This window comes from Orbicella faveolata, unplaced genomic scaffold (genome assembly GCF_042242905.1).
Source record: "Orbicella faveolata isolate gen_17 unplaced genomic scaffold, um_ofav_v1 contig_14, whole genome shotgun sequence".
NCBI classification, from domain to species: domain Eukaryota; kingdom Metazoa; phylum Cnidaria; class Anthozoa; order Scleractinia; family Merulinidae; genus Orbicella; species Orbicella faveolata.
In genome coordinates this window covers 7,827,472-7,842,342 of record NW_028301541.1, presented here as the reverse complement: position 1 = coordinate 7,842,342, position 14,871 = coordinate 7,827,472, and the positions used below count along the sequence as shown (strand labels likewise).

At 41.2% G+C, this 14,871-nt stretch overlaps 2 protein-coding genes across 3 annotated transcripts in view; one reads left to right on the top strand and one right to left on the bottom strand.

The window, feature by feature from the left end:
- Window positions 1-14,871, bottom strand: part of LOC110068378 (large ribosomal subunit protein eL37A-like) — a 125,642-nt gene that overhangs the window by 14,626 nt on the left and 96,145 nt on the right. The window lies entirely within an intron of this gene.
- LOC110068336 (uncharacterized) lies at window positions 3,101-13,613 on the top strand. 2 transcript variants are annotated; one of them, XM_020775710.2, is made up of 12 exons: window positions 3,105-3,437; window positions 4,411-4,523; window positions 5,656-5,731; window positions 6,568-6,629; window positions 6,899-6,952; window positions 7,602-7,700; window positions 7,864-7,929; window positions 8,789-8,858; window positions 9,847-9,968; window positions 11,002-11,097; window positions 11,220-11,330; window positions 11,697-13,613. In XM_020775710.2, exons 1-12 carry the CDS (start codon window positions 3,284-3,286, stop codon window positions 11,742-11,744), a joined length of 1,071 nt encoding a protein of 356 aa, XP_020631369.2. In that variant the 5' UTR covers window positions 3,105-3,283; the 3' UTR covers window positions 11,745-13,613. The 2 variants fall into 2 exon arrangements, with proteins under 2 accessions (XP_089143573.1, XP_020631369.2); XM_089287447.1 differs by lacking the exon at window positions 11,002-11,097 and having other exon boundaries at window positions 3,101-3,437.

Sequence of the window (14,871 nt, the reverse complement as noted above, 5' to 3'; positions counted from 1 at the left end):
AGTTGGCTCAGCAAGTCAGTAGATAGTATGTGGCAGCACGAAGGAGCTGTTGTCACATGACCTCAGTCTGCCATTGCACTCACTTATAGTACCTGGACACTTACATTTTATGGAAAAAGACATGCTTAGAATATTCGCTTTGAATACTAATATACTTGACAAAAGCTGACCTGACAGTTCTTCTAGATTGGTTTTAGGAAAATGAGATCCACCATCTTAAAGAGGCTTCGTCACAGCTTGAGCATCTTGAAAAGTTTAGCCTAAATTTTTCAAGTTCGTCGTTTGCAATCCTTGTTATTTTCTTCTTCATCTTTAACAATCCTTGTTCTAGTGAACTACTCTTTTCAGGTTTCCTTCAAGCTAAAAAACATTTTGTACGAGGTCAAGACAACTCAAAATGGCGTGATTGAGCTCCTTTGCCTCCTGGAGTATCTTCAAAACATTCACCAAGTTGTCCATATTGTTTTGTTCGTAATCCATGTTAATCTTCCTGAGTCTTAGCCATCCTTGTTTATAAAAGTGGCATGCAATAGGCGAGAACTTGCTGATGAGAAGAGCTCGGATTCTACTCACTCTCTTGTTTGATTGCCAGCGCTGTCACGCTGAGATCACGTGCTAGCCTAAAAAGATCCTGTTCAGATTTTGTCTTGTCCGGCTCCTAGTCATTTTATAAACAGACGATACCAATGAAACAAAAGCTGGAAATCCGTCTGTGTTCGCAGGCTATGTCTCTCACTTCGATTGACCTTGTATGCAGTCTTTCAATCAGTGTACTTTTGTTGACTCTCGTTCTGATTCCCTGTGGGATCTCCATGTTGAAGGCTGGAGACATTCGTCTTCCCTTCTCGGGATAGAAATTGGGAATTAAGGTATTTTTTAGGCTAGCGCGTGAAGAAATAAAGAAAAACGCTTTCATACTGTGTCATCGAAGACATGTACTCTAGGTTTTCTGACCGGGTGAAAATGATATTCTTTGAGGTCAATAAGGCTTGAACCACGCCCAGATTCTACTTCAAATTTTCTGATATAAATTCACGTCCCTTTAAGGGGGTATGGTATCCTAAAATATGGCGATGTTCATGAAAAATTCAATTTCTTGGAAATGCAAGACTTAAGACCCTTTAGGACTTGTCAAAAACATTTTGAAATGATCTTGCCAAATTTCCTTCCAGATGAGTGTGAAATTTAAGGAAAGTACACAGTGGTATGAGTTTTTTCATGTAGCAACGGCTATAGCAACGACTGTTTACTATAAGAACGTAACCAAAAATATAGATTATTTTTAACTTATATGAACGAAACTATTTAGAAAAAACCTTTTAAGACATGCACAACTCGATTGGTATAATTATTGGTCAAAAGCTTTGCCTCAAATTGCCATCACAGGCTCATTCATTTCCCTTATGAAAAGGAATATTTCCTACAACTGCGGTAACTTTTTACAAAATAGAACAACCATTGCAACCCTCCCCCGAGATGCAATCTGCACCCCCCCTTCCCCGCTATTTGTGGCTCGTTAAACGCTTAATACTTCGTGTAAGAAACTTAAAGTGCATCTTTCTCAAAAGTTTACTTTTGTACCGACTGACTTCGCACCAACATTTCTACTTTGCAAGGTTTTTAAGTAGAATTCCCGAAACTTGGGCTGATCAAAGACCAATAGTGTTGCAATGATATAAACCAAAAAAATCGTAACATTTTAAGATCTGTCACGTGACATGAGATGATCTGTCCACTGGGTGTGGTAAAAAATAAGGTTATTTCCAAATAAAGCTGTAAAAAGCACTGAAAATAAGAGTTAACTGTCAAAACTTAGGTTCATTGCACAGAACAAAACAGAAACTTACATGATATGCTTATTTGACAGTCAGTTCTTGTTTTGTAAAAGAGCAGGAAGTGTTGGCGTCAATGTTATAAAATACTACTTCAAAAGGCTGTGGCTGGTTTCCATAGCAACCATTTTGAGTAAAACTCTAGAAATTTAATTTCTCTTCTTGAGTGCAATAGCGCACAATTGATCTTTCTTCACCATATTTAAACAAACTTTTTGGTCCATATTGAGGGTACCATACCACCTTAAGATGGGCGCCCTCACATGAACGGTCGACCCTTATGACACCGATCGAGCTGTTATTCACACACAGCTCGCCCCGTTTAGGGCAAAAACGGTTCTAAAAATTGACCTGCTTTTCAGTAGGTTTAAAAAATTCATGATGCGGCTTGGCACCGGAAATTCGCTACGGACAGCAGACGAAGGCCAAACTGGTCCTCATTCTTGTCCCCAGAACCATCTGTCCCTCTTGGTCGGCGGAGCCTTGGCACGAGGCGAGGAAAGCGTAGCACTGGAGACACATTGACTGTTCTACCGGCTGATCTCTAGCTTCGACCGTGCGATCAAATCACTACAAACCTCGACAGATTTTGACAAAGGGATTTATAAGAGAATTTAAATTCTGACTGGAATTGGCGTTCACATGTTATGGAGGGCTTCACTGAACATTTCTCGCACAAGCACTAGCAGGAAATTTGGACCAATTTGATCCAGGGATGTCGCTAAGGGCAGGCTGCCGGCTAGTTTCACCGGCTGAAAGAGAACTTAAATCCAGTTGAAATTTCACTTTAAAACAAAGACTTGGATTATAAGTTTGGAGCTGCCAAGGTGAGAAAAGCCACCTTGCTCGTTATAAAGAGCTGGCTTAGTGTTTACTTAACTGCGTCCCTGTAATGATCAAACACTTTTTATTAGAGATCGACCAGTGGATATTTTGGTAAGAGCACCAGCGTTTGATTAGTGAAAATATTAGTCTGAGATTCATTAGGCCCCAGGGGGAGTTCCGTATAAAAAGGACGGGGGTGCAAGTCGGAAATTTTCAAAATGTCCTCTAAGAGGTACCAAAATCCTGTTAAAGGGCGTGGCTTGAAATTTACTTTTTACCCGGCTTAAAGGTACGAATTCGAAAACAACGCACTAACTGACACTTTCATAATTTTAAATAGCGATAATGATGCATGATTACCTCAAAGACTATCTACCAGCTCCTGCTTCTACTCGTAAATTTTATGAAAGCATTGTCACAGGAGCCCATAAATCTCCAGACTACGAGTAGTTCCTCTTTCGCTTAGTCCGTCGCGCGTGACGCGAAAGAAAACAAAGCTGGAAATTAACGTTTTTTTGTGTTGAAATCTAAGGTCAAATACCTCGAAGGCCTTGTGTCAGGAGCCTATCACTACGCCTGTCTGGATCTAAGATCGGCGTAACGCTACGCTCTTGAAAAGGGTCAAGATGTACAAATGTGTAGCTGTAGAAGAAGTGCAGTCATTTGTAGAGCGATGCATGAAAGCTGTAGGAACTGATCCACAACACTGTACAGCTCTCTCTCAAGTGCTCACAGAGGCTGAGATCAGGGGACATGATACCCACGGACTCAATAGATTAGGTAAGAGCTGTGTTAACTTTAAAATATCTCAGTTCTGTCCGAGAAACAATCAATATTTGATACAGAGGAAACCCATTGCATTTCGATATCGAAGTATTAGTTTTACACAGAATGGAGAGCGAAGCTTTTAGGCTGCATGTTGCAGGGTTCCAGACCAGATAAGTTTTCAAAGAAAGGTGACTACTGACAACAGGAATTACAACGGTCAATTTCACTGCACCAACCAAATCATTATAAATTTTCAATTACTTTGTCGAGCCTTGTAGCTGATCTTGTGGGGTCTTTGTCCTGAGACCTCCTGCTCATCTGGAACACTCTTGTTGGACTAAAAGCAGTAAACATCAATCGATTGATCTCGACACACGATTTCAAGTCCATCTTCACTCGATCAGAATCTTCACGAGCACTGTTATATTTATTCTGAAGTATGTTCGTTCTTTTGTTGCTTTGAAGGCGTTTACCAAAAGAGAAACCGTCTTGAGATAAGCATTTTACAACTGTCTTTATAGGCCTTGATGTTTCATTCGATTTTCTATCAGTGGACACCGTGGTGTCGTTCGAACCTCGGTTTGTTTACCCTTCCCCTTGCATTACATGTAAATTAGTTTACACGTACGTCACACAATCCTGAACAATGGACTTCATAAACTGTTAAAAGAAAAGATAAAAAAATAGGGTCTGCAAGACTTTTTGCAAAAATGTCCAATGACCTTCAGAACGTAAGAAGACGTAGGTTGAACGGAACTCTAGAAGATATCGGAAGTAAAAGCCACAAAAGACTACCTGTCACTCTTAACCGAGAGGGCTTGGCACGACGACAAATCAGTCCCGTGCCCCGTCTCCTCTTAGCCGGCGGGGACTTGGTACCAGAAAAAGGTGTCTGCGCTGTGGAGACACGTGATTTGATTGGCTAGATAAGCCATTTGATTAAGCCATTTAGAGTGTTGTGACAATGCCTTGTTTTTTCTTGAAGAAATCTATATTAGTGACATTAAGAATGGCGTCACGCAACCTCATGGGGAGCCAAGCATTGAAAAGGAAACAGTCGCGACAGCGCTGGTAAACGGTAACGACCTTCTTGGTCCGGTAAGAACATTTGAACAATATTTAGTCTACATGAAATGATTATCATTAAGAATATTTTGTGTGAAATGGCCTTACATTTACTGACAGAAGTCTATCTCTGAGAATTAAAATTCTAACTGTCATCTCCCTTCTGAGAGATTTTCCTTCGTTCAAGTTAAAACTTTCCGTTTAGAGCGATTTTCATTTTTAAGTAAAGTCGTGCTTACGTACTTTTTGCGGTCGGGAGTTAAATCGGGAGCTATGTTTTGCGTGTATTGCTTTTCGCTTTTCCGAAAAATAATTAAACAAAAGAACATTTGTTTCTGTGATTTTACCTTTTCGGTTATCTTCACACTCTGATCTGAGAACTCTTTTTTCACAATATTCACGCAAGTTACAAGAACTCTTAAATTGCCTTCGTATTTTTATTGTACAATGATGGAAATTTTCACAACTGAACTACACAGAACGATAAGGAAATGGATGTTGAAGGGTATTTGCCTCTGGAAGTTACCAGAAACAAGTTTAAAATGCGGGGAAAAAACCAAGATTTTGAACTCGCAAGTATTCGTAATAGATACGATACACAGACGGCTTCTGCGCAAATCTGATTGGCTAACTATCTTAAATACGTACGCTTTAGAATAGTCAAAAGTCGAAACCGGTGCTGACCCAGCAGAAGAGTCCAGGCCTCTGGGGACTACAATGTTCTTACTAATATTTGTGGAGCTAGATTTAACCAATAAAAACAAACTTGCCTTTTTCACGACAAACAAGCCGGTAGGGATTTTTGTCATGTGCACTATCCCGCCCTTGGCACTGATTGTTTTCCCGCGCTTGCAGGAGTCGGTTGTTTTCTCGCGCTTGTAGTCTTCTGTTTTCCTGCGGTTGGAGTCGGTGGTTTTCCTGCGCTTGGAGTTTGTTGTTTTCCCGCGCTTAAAGTCGGTGGTTATCCCGCGCTTGGATTCGGTTGCAAAGTTATTCGATGAATTCTGTTTGGTTAATTATGCCATTGGAGCGCCTTTTGATTGGCGGTGCTATTACTTTCGTTGTTTGTGTGCAAAACTAATTCGTGTGACTTTTTTTTACTCAAGCCCATACATTGGGTTACATTCTAATCAGTTCGTGATAACTCTTGTCAATCTCATAATAGGTCGTGGGTAATTTTTGCATGGATTTAGCCATCAAGAAGGCAAAGGAGCATGGGATTGGCTGGGTAGCCTGTAAAGGTCAGTAGGGTCAGATCAAATGTTGCGCTATCGTCGTATCGACCGCAACTGCATTATGTTCCACCAAGAGAAAATGAAGGGTAAAAAAATTATTCAAAAAGTTATTAAGTTGAGTTAGTTTTAGACATTGCGTGGATGTTTTCGTGGAGGATGAAAGAGCTTGTAGAGCCGGTCGGGCTCTCCATGGCAGAAAAATCCGTATCACAGGATAGGCTTTTTCTAGACCCCCTGGGATTTCGGAACATGGAAATGTTCTAAAAATAAATCGGGGGTATTACCTTGGGAACAAGGCCTTCACTCTTCATCCTCTCTCGGTTTTCACTCCAACGCGACTGCAGCTGCGCAGTTGAGTTTAACGTTGCATCCCATCCTGTTGTGATTCAGTTCAACTAAACTCGACATTTGCCAATTCAGTCGTACTTGTATTTCACTTCTGTCCTTCTTACTCTTCAAGAACCACGAGCTTTTTTCCGCGGATTCATGAAAAATGAACCAAATAAGCAGGTCAGTACACATGTATTGAGCTCGACTCCAGTGTAACTTGACGTTTGAATGATCGTCGTGCCAAAGTCGGGTAACACGACTGAGCTTTTCGAGCTACCCGACTCTCACCGACGTTGATTCAATTAAAAGTCGAACTACGCCCGCGCTAAAGTCGAACCTGAATTCATCAATTGAGTTGGACACGACGATAGTGCAACGTTTGAAGCGGGTTTATGCTCATTTTTAACTGTCTTTTGACACATAAAAGTAATCGGGTTTCTTTAACGTTATAGCCGCCTCAACGTGCCTAGCTGGTTGTTTTCAAATTTTGTTTTGTTTTTTACCTCGACCAGGTTCAACCCATTTTGGCATAGCAGGTTGGTATAGCGCCCGAGCCCTTCAACAAGGAATGATAGTAAGTAAACACACACAAAAAAACATTTTGGTTTTCTCTCGAAATCAGGAGTGGTTACGTGGCGACACGCTTTAGACATAGTAATTGGTACAAGGCATGGGTGTGGCACTCACCTCTCTTATTGTCCTAATCCCTCCTCGCTCAAACTGGCCCGCCCTTTATGCGTTCCCATTAGTGTATAAACAATCGTCGGAGCTGATATTGTGTTAGAGTTGTAAAATGTCAAGAAAATCAGTAAGAGTTGTTGGATTTCTATTCTTGCTTTTTAGGGAATGAGTATGACCAATACATCTCCAGTAGTGGTGCCAACCAGAGCCGCTAAGGTAACTCCGGAGCTTCGAGTTTAAGCTTTCCTCTTACAGTCGTTTAGAGCGATTGCGACAGGGTAGTTTGGAAAATGTAATTCAGTGACTTGCTAGGAGCTGCCCTTGCTTGCTTCCTGGTGGCATCATTTCATGTCAGGTGGACCAAAACATCAACAAGGACCTAGCCTGTTCCAGGCGTTTGGTTAGTAGTGTGGAACCAGAGCAAAGGACAAGCGGAGAAAAGGCGAGAAGTTTGGAGCTAGAAAGGGCTCGCCCGCTTTCTTAACTAGATTTCCAACGTTCTCGCTCTCACTTTGTTCCCATTTCGCTCGCCTCCCCAAACCGAGAGCCTGAAGCAGACCAACAAGGAACATGGTGTTAAATGCTGATCAGTCTCACTTCCTTACTAGACAGAACTCAAAGTTATTACTCAAAGAAACCTAGCTAAACCTCGAGCTCGCTTCTTATTGCAAGGCTGCTATCAGCTGTAAAACACATATCCAAATTACCCTACGGTTACAGAAGATTCTGTCGTTTCAAAATTTACGATTTTACCAAAAACTGGTCTGTTATAAAATGATGACGTTAATTAACAAAACCGCAAGTCTTATGGAGTCATTCATAACAGTACAAGTGAATCAATGTGTTTAAATTCTCTGTCTTTAAGCCGTCCATAGGAACAAATGCCCTCTCAGTAGCCGCTCCAGGGAGGGCAGGGGACAGCTTTCTACTGGATATGGCCACGTCAGCAGTGGCATTTGGAAAGGTGTGTTATTATAATCATAAAGAGTTAATCAGGCTGTTTACTGTGAACAAAACCACTTTCGATCACCACTTCTCTTCGCTGAAAAGTTTTTTTACTTACTTTGTGTTTTGAACGGTGTGCACATGAAACTAAACAAATTGTTATCACTTTATTTTCTCCTCAGGTAGAAATGTGCCGCAGGAAAGAAACTGAAATGCCACAAGGCTGGGGCGTGAACTCAAAAGGACAGGTGAGAGATCACGTGATGACGCGTCAGGAAATGTGTTAGCTGATCTCGTTCTCAGATCCTTGGCTGTCTTAAGGGGTGGCGATCGAAATACTTCTTGTCGTGGTTCAAATTGTTAGGAGATCCGGCTTTTCTTGGATGAGATATAACTTCACGGGATTACGAACAGGCTGAATATTTGTGTTTTATTTTACGCAATACCCCTTGCACTATAACCTGAGGTTAGCCCAGTTATAGTTTCTCCACGTACTGCGTAACTGACGAAAAACCAACATAGATATGCTTTCAGTTCGTCACGCAATCTTCAATCTTCGTCCAGAAATAAAGATCGCGTGACGAGTTGAAAGAACTGCCGTGTACTATGTCTAGGAAAGTAGGCTATGAGAGGAGAGTTACCTCTCATATCGAGCTACCAAGGGCGAGAGAACTTTTCATACAATGCTTTATAAATAGCAATGGAGGGAGAAATCACAAAGTCTGCTTTTGTGTATTGTCGTGTTGGGTTTCGCGTTGCCTTTAGTGTCGCGTTGAATTCCAAACAGGAGACTGGGCTCACCTAAAACGAGTAGAGGCATGAAGAGAAGGCACGAAACCGAATGGGTCAAAATATGGGCCATAGTCATCTCCAGAGCCTCAGTTTCAAGTAACGACATTTAAAACGAGTAACACTGGGGACGAGAATGATGTTTGGCCCGGTCAGTAAGGACAACGTTTTTATAAAAACACTTGGTGATAGGTGGCGCGGGAGAGAGGCACTACCCTGCTACCAGAGACAACTCTTCTGGATATAAACAGGTCTGTGAGGCAAGTGGAAGCAGTTAATTGACTTGAGAAAAAAAATATAAACGCTCTCTTTTGTTAGGAAACTGTTGTTCCTGAGGAGGTTATTCAAGGCGGAGGTTTGATGCCGTTGGGTGGAAAAGAGCTTACAGGTAATCTATTGAATACAATTATCGTAAGCGATTCTTTGCTGTAATAGTAAGCGTAGGCTCGTGCGTGAGTGGGTGGGCGCGTGCGTGCGTGTGTGAACGCGTGCGTGGGGGAGCAGAAAATTGGGTGAGTAATAAATGAGGAGTAATTACATAAAATGTCTTAATCACTTCCGAAGGAAGGTATATTGTACATCCACTTAGCTGAGCACAAAAAATGCTCCAAAAGCCCGAAGTCTCGAAAATAACTTAGCAAAAAGGATCTAGGACTGATAAATAAAGTTCCCAAATAAGTATGTTAGCATGTGTGTAGTTTAGGTTGTGACTTAGTCCTTTTAACATGTGTAATGTCAAACGGGATTGTACATTTTTTTCAACGTAACAAGAATCCAAAAAATGATTTCTTCTGGCCATGAAGGAAAAAATGCCTCTACACTCCATTACTTCTGACCAAGACATGTTTTTTCGCCTTGTCATTATTCGCGTTTCTCTCAGCTTATGTGATCTAGTCTTCTGAATATCAGATCAGTGCTCCTCTCTTCCTGTCACGTAACACAGCATTCCTGTCAAACACCTGATCCTCTCTTCCGTGACCGTAGCGTTGCGTGACAGATAGAGACAGGAGCCTATCACTAGCTAGGAGCGTGCAACCACCCCATATTCCTGTCACGGCGTTTTCACAGACCGATCTATTTTTAGTTTGAATTTACCGCGAATTCAGACCTCCACAGGAACCCCAGTGACCAATTACAAGCACGGACTAATTTTTTTAAAACTGTCTGACGTTATCATTTCACCGGAAGATTAAAAAGAGAGGCCGCCATTTTTTACCCTACCGATGCGCACTCATGTAGACCGGAACTGACCTATTTCGCGGGAAAAGAAGCCTAAAAATAGACCGGTCTGTAAAAATGCCGTGACATAGGCTTGGTATGGGAGTTGCACGCTCCCAGTGGTGGGCTCCTGATAGAGATGAGTTTTTATTTGTCAGGTGGTTACAAGGGTTATGGATTAGCCATGATGGTCGATGTATTCTGTGGAGTGTTGTCGGGATCTGCATTTGGAACCAACATAAGGGACTGGCAAGGAGACGACCACAAAATTGCAAACTTGGTAACAAAATGATTTGTGTTTAGGAATTCTTTCCTCGTTATGATGATATATGAACTGAGCAAAACTGAAGTTCAAAACCTCTCTCCTCCGCAGAGGTTCAAAAAGTTTCGTTATAGAAAGCCGCTGTGCGAGGTGAGTGGAGGCTGAAGTCGAATTGATCGATCTGCGCCTGCACTCATGTCGTTCAGCGAATTCTCCCCACCCGAAAAGAAAACCTTTGAGCCCCTCCTCGCCTCTTTAACGTTGTAATTTACGCTATTTTTGTAGCAAACTTGCGTGTTCAGAATGCAACGCCATGGTTTTTACCATCAAGGTATCTTGTGCAGTTGCAAGAGAAGAAACCTAATACTAATATACAGGCTTCATACCACGACAATAGATCAATCAGACATTCCTTCAGAGATGAATGCATTCGCTGGCAACGTCTTCATCGCCATAGACTGCTTACAGCCGTCTTTTTTCTCGTATTTTTACTCGATTGTTGAACGCGTGGATAGAATCGCGAGAGAACTGGACCCCCGCGTGCTTCGCGCTCGCTTCGCTCGCTTTTACTTTCGCATGCGTAAATAGAGAGGCTGTGAACAGTGTATCATCGTCAGTGTGTGTGGCGTGTTTGTGGCCTCAAGCTATCTCGACTTGACTACGTACCACTACGTCGTATCCATCGAAGCTGTGTCGAATCGTCACGATCCGTCAAAATTTTCAACAGGCCCTCTCTAAAGTTGACTTTCGGTTACTCGAATTCACTTCCGTTTTGAATATCACGACCTGACTTCCGGTAAGACGGGCGGGGTGGATGAAGAGTCGAACCAACCCAAGTCGAGTGTACTGGACATGAGTGTTGACGTCACTATAAAAGTGTTTGTCCGTTTTAGAATAGTATCTTGTATGAGTAAGATATCGTTTAAGACTCGCCCAGATTGTACTCCTAATAAGGGTTTAATCCAAATCTTCTGACGAGGCCTCCCCTTCAACATAAGCACAGCTCTTATCAGGCAATCAACGCTGTAGTTATTTGATTTTTTTTCCTCAGGGGCACTGTTTCGTAGCTGTTAATCCTAATGTGTTTGCAGACGGATTTGAGGACCGTATGCAGGCTCTAATGGATCAATACAGAAATTTACAGCCGGTATGTACTACAGCAACAAATCAAAATATTAACAAACAAACAGACAAACAAACAAAAGCGGGGATAGTGGGGTGGGAGTGGAACTAAATCTGTGACATTTAACGGTCATCTTTGTTCTCCAGGCAGACGGTGAGACTGCAGTACTTGTAGCTGGCGATCCCGAGAGAGAACACATGCGCAAAGTTCGTCAAGATGGCGGCATTCGTTATCACGTGAACTTGTTGCAGGCCATGGTTAGTATTCATAAGCGATTAAGCGCGCGAAAACATGTAACCGGTACCAAGCGCGGGAAAACTTGTAAGGTGGAGCGCGGGAAAACGCGCTTAATAATTTGTTTGGTTTTGCTCTTTAGTTGTTTACAAACACAGCTATGTGCTCTGATTGGTCACATCACTTCATGAGTGGTAACAGTGATGTTTCAACCAAAGATACTAGAGACTAACAAACGTAAAACCAAGGCAAACATTTACTGAATTAGTTAAACACTTAGGTAGTTAGGTTTAAAACACTTAATTACTTTCGGCAACCACTTGAACACCTTTCTTACAGTAATACACAGTGATTACTAAATTAATGTACGATGGTTATGTTGTTTGTAGGATGATATTGCTGACAGATTGGGAGTGGCACATTTACCAACACTGTGAAGACCTTACTTATTTCTGACTTACTCTTTAACCTTAGGGTATTATAATAGTTCTCAGAAGCATAAAATAGAGATATGTGTACTTAACAATTATTCCCCTAGCGCGCGTTGGATATATAAACAATAGTCTCAATTTGGCGCGGAAATATGTTCGGATATTTGTGCGAGGACATTATCTGTTCCGAGAAGCGAACAGTTTGCCGAGAGCATACCTCGAGGAAAACTGTGAGCTTTGAGGAACAGATAATGTCAAAGGACAAAAATTCGAGCATATTTTCGCGCCAAATGGAGGCTATTGTGTTTACTGATCCTTCAAATATTTTTCGTAACACGCGCGGTTTTGAAAATCGGGGAACATCCTCGGATATTCCCCAGTTTTAGCTGGGGAATATTCGGTCGCGTGACGCGTTTAGATCAATCGCGCGCGAACGAAAATATTTGATGGATTATAAGAGATGATAGATAGCCAACCATGCGAGTAGCTCCGAGTTGGCTATAATCATCTCATATCCAACAAGCGCGAGTGCAATAATCGTCGGATTAAAAACGCCCCCAAGATATAGAAAACTAAAGTAAACTAAAGGCGCCCCAAAAAATACGCTTACGCTCACCATATATTATTTGTACAGCATGGTAAAATTGCTCATATACTATGATGGCTTAGCCAATTAAAAATCTTGAATTTCATTATCCAATGATCTAGTTGAAATAAATAGATAAATAGATAGACAAAATAAAGTCTCAAATGAATATATAGATCTATAAACGTCAATTAATCCCGTTTTTAAAGTGTTAGCTTCAAGCGCAGTCTAATTTGGTAAAGCACACTGCTATTGAGGACGTCAGCTTCATCTAGTGAATAAGAGAAAATAAGTCAAACCATTAATAGTCCTTGTGCATGTTTATGTCAGACCAGCTAATTTGAACCCCAAGCCAACCTCGATTCCAGAATCTCTCCTGAGATCGAGGTCACCACCAAGCCTCGCTTTAGAAGTGCATATTTTGTGTATTTTGTCATAGACCTTTTCGGCGATACGGCGGTCATTTTGACTTCTAATTGTTTCAAATAGCTATTATGGGGTGCAAAGGGGGCAAATACAACCCTCTGAGCATCCCATAATAGCCATTTAAAATAATTGCATTCAAAATAGCCGCCATATCGCCAAAGAGATCCATTCCTAAACATCAAAAATGGAAAGATATAACACGTGAAAGTAGAATTTTATGTTAACGAGGCTTGGGGTGTGTTCTAAGTCACAGACGTATTATTTAGTCATAACCTGAACTCTGTAGCAAAGTTTCCCTATTTATGTTTTATGTGACAATAAAAGTATTTAGGTGCCTCTTAAAATCTTAGCTTTAAAGACGATTTCCGATCCGTACTGCGCACTCTCAGCACCCTAATGTTTAAAGCATAAAAAACTCACTCGATAGAATGCGAAGAAATGTTATTCGTTACGAACCACATAACTTATCTTTGAGGCCTTTCAAATTCTTTTCCAACTGTTTCATTGATTTTTATAGCTGCAAAGTTGTTTCATCAAATGATACGAGAAGGAACGAAACAAAGTTTCGCGTCGCTTCGCGTCCATAATGGCGGTTGGCATGAAACTTTGAATTTATTTGACATCATTCATGAAACATAACAATAAACATAAACAAACTCTTGAAAGTGCGCAGTACGGACTGGAAATCATCTTTAGTCTCGGCTTCAAATCCATTTGTCTTGTTGAAAATGCCATTAATGTGATATTTTGCCCTCATGTTCTAACCTTCTCTTCAGAATTTGTATTTTTTTCTTCTGACACGTTATTTTAGGTTAACCATTCACTTTTCATTTATGTCCAAATAAATTACGCATGCTCTGTTCCTTGTTTGCTTCTCCTACCCAGAATCCGCGCAAACAATCCGCGCTCCCTTGACCAGCGATCGGGAAAGGCGCTGGATATTGCCAGAAAGACATTTTAGATATTTCCCGTTGTCTGCCTACAAAAGCACTTTTCCATTTTTCTCCGGCAGCAGTGAACCTTGTAAACGGCTCCGTACAAAACAAACACCATAGTCAGTCATTATCACACGAATAAATCACACGAATAATCCCCAATTTTTCTGTTCCACCATTCTTATCCCGTCTCCAGAGGAAGCTTAAGTTAGTTAAAACTTCTTTGATAAAATATCTTCCCCATATACCTAATTCTCCCAGCGTAAGTTTCGATCGAGATCTCAAACGGCGAACGATGATCAGTTTCTTCAAAGAACTTTAAAAAAATAAATGGGTGAGGGCTAACTGTCGAAAAATTGATGATTCTCAGTAATACCGCTTTACACAGCTCATCTTATCATTTGAAGCTACAATTTTCTTTGCATTGACAAAAGTTTGAAACATTATTTTTTTATTTCAAGCCTCTTTATATTGATTGTTCTCTTCAAATGGAATGGTAAACTAAAGTTGAGATATTCTTGAGGTTTTTATTAGCAGTACCGTAATTCTTGTGCCCTATTGCTGGTCAAAAAAAAGTGTGTTAAGCACCATTCTCGACTCGGAAATTTTTCAAGGACGATTTTTTCCCACTGCGGATGATGTCCGACTAGGAGTAAATGTAGGAAAAGAGAGTTAATTCCGCGTATAGGTCTACTTCACTCCGCTTATCTCCCTCAAATTATTTTTAGACCACTCCTGGCTTCAGAAATCACTGTAGTTTCTAAACATAGCTGACCCCATGACGCGAATTTTACTCAAATGCACAACCCAAACGGTTTTGGTCAAAGCTTTACACACATTTCTGGGCAGGCATTTTTTGCAAGTTGCAGGTTGTAGGTTTAAAAATCGACTTTTAATTCGGTATATAAGTTCGAGTGAGTCTACTTAGTACTCTGGTTAACCTAAATTAGCTAGCCTGCTTTGCAGGCTTAAAGGGAGCAGGAATAGGGAGGCAAAAAACGCGAGGAAGTCCCCTCGATCCATCCATGCTTTGCCACCCCCTCTCCTGTATAACGCCTTTTACGCAGTCTAAAATGAGCTTACGTTGCTTGGGGTTCATTTGACTTCAACTCGGATAAACAGGTCGTTTCAACCTGCAACCTGCAACCTGCAAAAAATACCTGCCGCACATTTTGATCATCCACGA